At 34.1% G+C, this 8,385-nt stretch overlaps 1 protein-coding gene across 1 annotated transcript; it reads right to left on the bottom strand.

The window, feature by feature from the left end:
- Window positions 1-2,595: 2,595 nt before the first annotated feature.
- Window positions 2,596-3,531, bottom strand: LOC148122467 (olfactory receptor 5W2-like). Its single transcript, XM_087903900.1, has one exon. The coding sequence runs from the start codon at window positions 3,529-3,531 to the stop codon at window positions 2,596-2,598; it is 936 nt and encodes a 311-aa protein (XP_087760026.1).
- Window positions 3,532-8,385: the final 4,854 nt, after the last annotated feature.

Raw genomic sequence — 8,385 nt, 5'->3', positions numbered from 1 at the left:
TTCTGACCAAGGTGTAGTTAATTCGTATTGTGGGTATAGAGGTAGATCTGCTCCACCTGGACCAAAAGTTGAAGAATTATATCATTTTAATGAAATCTGTTGCATCCCCTTCCACTTTTGTAGTGAAGTATATAAAGGTGTGAAAAGTAAATGAGGTGGATTCAGTATCAATTCAATGTCCCTACCAGTGCTCTTCTGTGTTCCTGTCTCTTATTTCTCTTATGCCTCTGTTCCTTTGGCTTAAAAATTCTAATCCTCACAGTTGTACCATGGAATGAATGAGGTTTTTTTTTTGACACCTTTAGTAGAGACAGAAAGTAGGAAAGTAGAAAAGAGAAAGTTAATGGACTAAGAGATAGAAGAATTGTTTGATAATTCCAAAACACGGAGTCTCTTAAGAATGTCAATCAAATTGCCCTTTATAACATAGACTGATTAGATTTATTTGACAATTACAGAGAATTATTAATGAGAGTTGATGTAATTTTATTGACAAACATTTTTTTGCAGACTTTGGAATAACTTCATTGAAGATTTTCAAGTTTTACCCTTTAAAAGTTCTAAAATGCTGCAACCAGAACATAAACACAACTGCTAGGAAGGATATGGAAGAGCAAAATTGTGACAAATATTTGAACACCAATCATTTCATTCACAAAGATGGTACCATGGATTGGACTGGCAGTCATTCTTCTTATAATATGACCAAGAACTTCCTGTCAACAGAACTTGACATTATGACCAAGAACTAACTCTTCAAGGGTTGAGACACAGATACAGACTAAAAATTCTATGTCCAGATAATATATAGAAAGTTTTATTACCTGTAAAAATTATCTGAGAAACCTCTCTGTATAGTTATGACTGAGAAAACGTAAGTTCTATGGAAACTACTTGATGGAGGTGTTAGCAATACAGGGTATCTTCTAAAGAAACCTTCAGGCAGTGGGTACATCTAGCTCAACAAAGAGCCCTTGTCTGGTGCAGACAAAGGAGTTATCAAGTCAGGGATATAAAAGTATTTTGTAAATGAGACTACATGCAGGATATGAAGGTAAAAGAGTTTGATTTACTTGGTCTTTGTTTTTGTTGCTATATTATTATTTTAGAATTTAAATTTTTAAGTTATAACTTTTTATATTTGAAGTATACAGCTAATTTTATATTTTACTGGGTATAACAATTAAGAGACTTACAAATTTTGAAAATCATTTGGACGTTGAACATTAAGGATCCCTTTAAACATATTCTGGATGCCATTTGGATTATGATGTGGCTGTGAGCCATCGTGGAAAGTGGAAGATGTCTGTGGTTTGACTAAAATGACTGTCAGATGTCATGGGTTTGAATAATTTTTTTTTTGCCAGAGTAATTATTTGAACAACTATGCATCTTTTCCAATAGTAAATATGGTTGGCAGAGGGGGGACCTAGCCATGACTCAAGGTTGTAACTCATCACTAATTTCCATTCTGTCTGCTTCCTCTCTGGTGTCATTCATGAGTCAGTGCTTCTGGTTTTTGCCGCCACAGACAAACTAGTCAGTACCTTCTGTGACTTTCTTTTAATAATTTTTGAGAAAAATAAGTATATCACTCCTTAAAGTACTTTTAGTCAGAGACTTTTGCAACATCAGTGGGGAAAGAAATGAAAACATGACTTACTTCATTTGAAATAGTTTTTAATGGAAGATCATCACACAGAACCTTCTGCTGAGTAGCACCTGCTTACACCTGAGACATAATAGCTCTAGTAAGAAACATTTAACCCATATATTAAAACATGAAATTTTGTTCAACATCTATATTTCAGGAATATTTTCAGACTAATGATTCATTTGAGTGTCCCTATAAATAACATCTGTGATACCTGCTGGGCATGTTCTTGTCTTTAAATAAATAAAGTACTGATTTTGTGAGGAAATGCAAATCCCCATAGGTTAATACATGCTATAACCCATTCAACAGTCATTAATATGATTAAGATACAATGAAAAATATATGGAACATATGTGGATATAATGATATACACACATGTATATGTAAACACACACACACACACACACACACACACACACACATATATATATATATATATGTATGCTTATCAATGAATATATCAACTTTTAAGATTCTTGACTGACAAAGACAGGATTCTGTATTTAAGCACCAGAACTAAAAATACAATAAAATATAGAAATAAAAAAGATTTCACATTTGAAATATCATGAAAACTTCTTTGTTTCTTTTTAAATTTTAAATTTTTACTGTAAATAGATTATTCACTCATATAATGCATTCCAATCACAATTTCCCCTTCCTTGAATCTCCTGGCTTTCTCTCTATCTCTACTTTCTACCAAATCTACTGCCACTCCCAAGGAAAAAGCCCCCATATTGAGACTAGAAAAGACAAATCAATAGAAAGGAAACAATCTCAAGAGCAGACAAAAAAGTCAGAAACACACTTGCTTTAACAGTTAGGAGTACCACAAAAAAACAAAGTTAACAGCTGTAACATATATGCAGAGTAAATTCTAAAAATCAGTCCATATATTGGCTTTAAAGACGGCCTACTGTGCCATGAATATACCCCTATTATGTTAAACAGATTTTACCTTTTACTCTTTGTAGTGCCGCTTTCACATCTTTGTTCCTCAAACTATAAATTAGAGGGTTCAACATAGGTATTACAAGTGTATAAAAAAGGGAGGTCACCTTATCTTGGTCTAGGGAGTAGGAAGAACTTGGCCGGAAATACATGAAGAGCATAGTTCCTTGGAAAATCGCAACTGCAGTCAAGTGTGAGGTGCAGGTGGAGAAGGCTTTTAACCTCCCAGAAACAGAGCTGATCTTCATGACTGATGAGATGATGTAACAATAGGAGACAAGGACTCCTGAAATGGTGCTCAATTCAATGAAACCAAAAACAGTGAATATGACCAACACATTGACCTGTGTATCTGAACAAGACAATACTAACACTGGTGGAATATCACAGAAGAAATGATTAATCTTATTAGACCCACAGAAACATAAGTGGAATGTCAATGTTGTATGTACCAAAGCATCTGTTAATGCCACAGCATAAACACCAGTCAATAATTGGAAGCATACCCTGCTGGACATGTCTACTGAATACAGTAAGGGGTTGCTGATGGCCTTATATCGATCAAAGGCCATCACTGCCAGCAGCACACACTCAGCATCTATAAATATACAGAAAGTAAAAAACTGCATAGCACAGCCAAGAAAAGGAATAGATGTCTTCTTGGAGAGGAGGTCTACCAGCATTTTGGGCCCAATAGCAGTGGAATAGCAGAGGTCAGAGAAAGAGAGGTGGCTGAGAAAGAAGTACATTGGTGTGTGAAGTTGGGGATCTATTCTGATCAAAATGATCATCCCTATATTTGTCATCAGATTAGTGAGGTAAACAACTAGAAACATAGTGAACAACAGCACTTTAACATCAGGATTATTGGTAATTCCCAAGAGAAGGAATTCTGGCAATGAAGAGCAGTTCCCCTTGTTCATGATTCTTGGCTTTTGGTCTAAAAATTTACAAAATCACAATGAAATAATAGCTTAGTATTTATACTACTGGACAAGAATCAAGCAGTATTCAGTATTAGTAATCGGAACAGTATTTAATTCTTAAATAAGCTTTTATAAAAATCTGAAAATATTTCAGATAAAATGTAATGTGTAAATTAGTGTAGTGAAGCTAAGGAAACCATGGAATAGGGAGTTTGTATAAATGAATATAAATATTCATATTTTTCTTGATCTGTTTAACTTTGTTTGCTCTTTTTCACTTATTTTGGGCAGTAGATTTAAATATAGCAAAATTTGCTTTTAATTCTGACACGCAATAATGGAAATCAGAATATAATAAAAAATAATAATATTATAGCATAGCATATGATGAAATAAGGTTTTCACTTTTTACAGGCTATTATTCAATGCATTGTTTCAAAAGCATGTCACTGGCATATATCTATTCTTTAATATAATAAAAGTATTAGGATACTGAGTCCTTCTAGGCTTTACTGAGTATGAAGCATTACTTACTGAAATGCCTGTCATTAATCACCATTTGTGTGCCAGGATTTATAGCCACTAAACATAACTTATCTGAGTCCAAACGACAGCAGCAAAGCCAAACTGACAAGAGGAACTAGGAGGGACAGAAAACCGTAACGCTCGGTTTGTTCTTGATTTTCAAATTGTCTTTTTTACCTTTTTATAATTTTTAATATTTGTATTTATTTGAAACATTTTTAAATTTAAATATATTTTGCCATATCCTTCTCCTCCCCTAAGTCTTTCCAGATACTCTCTTCAACTCTATTAATGTAAGTCAAATACACCAAGACAGAAAGAATATGACTAGCCCTTAAGTGGTACTTGTTTTATCTCTTTTTATCTTTAATAACTCATGGTTAAACAATTTATTTATACATCAATCAGCTTGATTTTTAACATTTTCAGAGAACACAAATTTTAATTTATTTTATTTTAAAACACTGCCATTCAGAAACCTACCTGACATATGTGCCTTTCTGTCCTGTTCCTGGCACCTGAACATAGGTAGATCCATTTATTTTAACTAGAGACTGTTGGGACATAAGTCTCTTAAGACTCTTCCTCCAGTCTTTTTTTAAAAAATGTAATTAATTAGATTTCTCACTAGTAACATGTTTTGTACTTTTTGGACTTTTCTTTCATCACAATTGCAACAGTTTATTTAATAGTAATCTTGCATCAAGTTTGTATGACAGACGAAAATTACAAACACAGTTTACCTGAAAATACTCCTGAAATATGCAAAATGTTAAGAGGAAATTCCATAAACCTCATGTATGAAGAAATGGTTCCTTAAAGTTATAATTTGATAAAAGTATCCAGGTAGATGCTGAACAGACATGAGATGATCTAAAATTCAAAATTAATTCTTTAAAAGCAGCCAATTTTTAATTTTTTCCATTGATGCTGCATAAAGTCACTGATGAAAATACTTTCAGAAGAATGAATTTATTTTTTCATATGTTCATGGCGTTTTTATCAATATGGAAGTTAAAGAAACAGAACATTATGCATGGTCTATGGCAGCAAAACCCTGTGGCATTGGTCTCATGAATGGCACTAGCCAGAAAAGACACAGAATAGTAATTAGGTATGTGTTATTTTCTGAAATAATAGCTTAATTACCCTCCTCGACCAAACATATATCCTGATGGAGAAAATCCGCAGTTGTATAAATAGTTACTTGTTGGCTACCAATTTTTCACATTCATGAAATGACAGACGATTTGGAGTCAAACCACTTGCTGGGTGGTGGTGGGTAATGCATTTCATCCCAGAAACCGGGAGGCAGTGGCAGGAAGATCTTTAAGTTTGAGGTCAATCTAGTTTACAGAATGAGTTCCAGGACAGCTAGAGCTACACAGAAATACCCTGTCTGGAAAAAAAAAAGATAAAATCAAACTACAACAGTTATCTCCTACTCCACATGGATTCACAGACATCTTGTAATACATAAGGCACCCAGAAATTTTTCAAAAGGATTTTAAGTGTTAAGAATGTGAATATCTTAAAAATCCAAAGTCTCATTGCTGTTTCATTCTGTGAAATATAAAATAAGTTACATATTCAAATGTTATAGGCTACAGAACAAAGTTTCAATTCTGTAAGATCATTATAGCCAGTGTGGTGATATTTTGTGTGTGTTTTAACAAACAAGTTTACCTGAAGATCAGAGTGCCGAGCTAAGCCACTGGAGGTCAGGCAATAGTGGCACACATCTTTAATCCAAGGACTCTGGAGACAGAGGCAGACAGATCTCTGTGATTTCAAGGCCACCCTGGGCTAGGCAGGACTGATTCAATGCCAAAGACAAAAATTGCCAGGTGGTCCCACGGTTTTATTCCCAGTACTTGGAAATCACATGCCTTTAATCCCAGCACTAGAATGGAGACAGGAGGGATATGGCTGATGGACAGAGAGAGGAATATACGGTGGGAGGAGCCAAGAGCTTGGATGTAGTCTGAGTTTTGGTGGAGACAGATGCAGTCTGAGCATGCAGTCTGAGGACTGGTAGAGACAGGACTGCCCCTTCAGTCTGAGGATGAGGAAGAGATAAAATGTTCTCTCTAGTGGCTACAGTGCTTCTCTGATTCTTCAGCTTTCACCTCATAATTGTTGACTCTAAGTTTTTACACCAATTAGGACAGTTAATAACAATTAGAATTCACACTACAAGCAATGAAAGTCCAGACCAATTTAATAGTAAAATCCTGCAAGGGAAAACTAAATTGTTTACCTTCGTGACCAGCATATGGTCTCATGGTGGTATCTGTGCTCCTAAAAGCTAATTTAGCACCACCATACTGCCCTACTGTATGAATCAGACAACTGCTCTCTCGGACCAAAAGCACACACTGCCGGCACTGTTCTTCAGTGTTTATTCCATGTTTCCTATATCTCCAAAATCATGAAATTTCCAGAGAAACTTTTTTTTCCACCTCACAAGTACACAGATATCCTCAGATCTGGAACCAACAGGTTTTATCTGTAACTGTGGTTCAACTCTCTTTCTTTTAAAAAAAATCTTTTATTGATTTTTTGTGGACTTCGCATCATGCATTCTGATCCTGCTTGTCTTGAAAATACTCTGTGGAGGTGAAGTCAAGATTTCCTGACATGAGATTTTTTTTTTTGCCAGAATATAAGGACTTTTAGCCATTTCTTGATACCATCTGTGTGTACATTTCTCTCACAGTTCTCTTATTCCACTTCTCCCTAATATATCTGTTAATTTTGCTTGTAGAATTTTTAAAACTTCAATTAGTTGTGTGTTTTCCATTAGCTACATGCCTTATATTTGTATGTGTGTGTGCATGTATGTGTTGTGTAATGAGTACTGAGTGCTACATCTAATATTAGGTACAGAAGTAAAAATTTAGAGGTGAGTTTTATAATCATTAATTTTTCTATTACTTAAATCAAAACTATTAATAGAGTACTAGAAGTTTAGAAGTACCTAATAGTGTAGCATGGTGTCAGTTATCAAAACCAATGAGTTCTGTGGTTGTTGTGCCACCTCATGTCAGATTTAATTACTGAGGGGGGGAACTTAACTTTTATTTCATTGACTGTATTTACAATCTAATTTTACTGATTTCCATTAGCATAATTGTTTAGAAAGTTCTCCAGTCCTTTTAACCAAGCTCATTCTTGAATGCTTTGGGCTTATGAATTTATCTTCTCCAAAAGTACTTACAACCTAGTACTATTGCTTTAGGGATTGAAAATGAACTATAGAGAAAACAATCCACAATATTGCTCAGAAGTCACAAGTTTAATACAAGTTGATGGAAAATGTGATACTACTGGAATCCCTAAATCATTTTCTCTCAAAGTTCATCATTTATTTTTACACAGGATTTATACTTATAAATTACCATTTTTACCAGAGACCAATTTAAAAAGAAAAGTCATATTTATATTTCATTAAATTCTGAAATAGTCTTACATAGGTACACCAGTTGTTTTTGTGTCTATAATTAAAGTGAATAATTAACAATTTATAATTATCCTATAAGTTCACTCAAATGTATAGATGCTGTTCTTGTGCTTTCAATGAACTCATTCAGTGGTTTAAAAACCAACAATAATATAGAAGAATAAACAATAAGGAAATAGTTCAACAAAATATATGTGTCTATATTTTTCCTTTTTCAGGAAGATAACAGTCACCTCAACAGCACTAGTATCTTGACTCTTTTTATCTTTTAAGCCAGGGAAGAGATGGATGCATGGTATCCTGTGTGAGTGCATACGCGTGTGTGTGTGAGCACGCCTGTGTGTGTGTGTGTGTGCGAGTGTGTGTGCGTGTGTGTTTGTGTATGTGTGTTTGTGTAATACAATTAATGTCTCATTACCAATGTCTAATGCCTACTTTAAATGTCATGGTTTTTGTAATTTTAATTTGTCTTTTCCCTATTTTGTCTACAAACAAAATATAAATTTTTGATATTATAGAAATGCAATGTCCAATCCTTCAGAAAAAATTTTATACACTCATATGACGATAAGAGTATTTTTAGAAAAGTAGCATTTAAGAAGAGATGAAAATGGGTACAAGAAAATTTTTTCACCATTATGAAAAGCTAATAATGTAATAGAAGGAAAGGAGCAATGTTGGAAAAAGTCACACATTAGGTGACAGACATCACCTGCACATATATGTGCCTAATCGCACTTCTTTTCACTCTTCTTCATAATTATTTTAGCTATATTTATCCAATTTCCAACTGACTTGGACTGATTTATCATAACAGTCCTATAACTACAATGCCTATGATATAATTCCTTTCTTTCTCCCCA

Source organism: Myodes glareolus, chromosome 3, assembly GCF_982192425.1.
Source record: "Myodes glareolus chromosome 3, mMyoGla1.1, whole genome shotgun sequence".
Taxonomy (NCBI): domain Eukaryota; kingdom Metazoa; phylum Chordata; class Mammalia; order Rodentia; family Cricetidae; genus Myodes; species Myodes glareolus.
Note: the sequence above shows the minus strand (reverse complement) of the source record. Positions and strands in the feature narration are given on the sequence as shown.

What these genes read in the sequence shown, in the direction of transcription:
- LOC148122467 (XM_087903900.1), bottom strand. Translation starts at nt 3,531, where the DNA reads ATGAACAAGGGGAACTGCTCTTCATTGCCAGAATTCCTTCTCTTGGGA.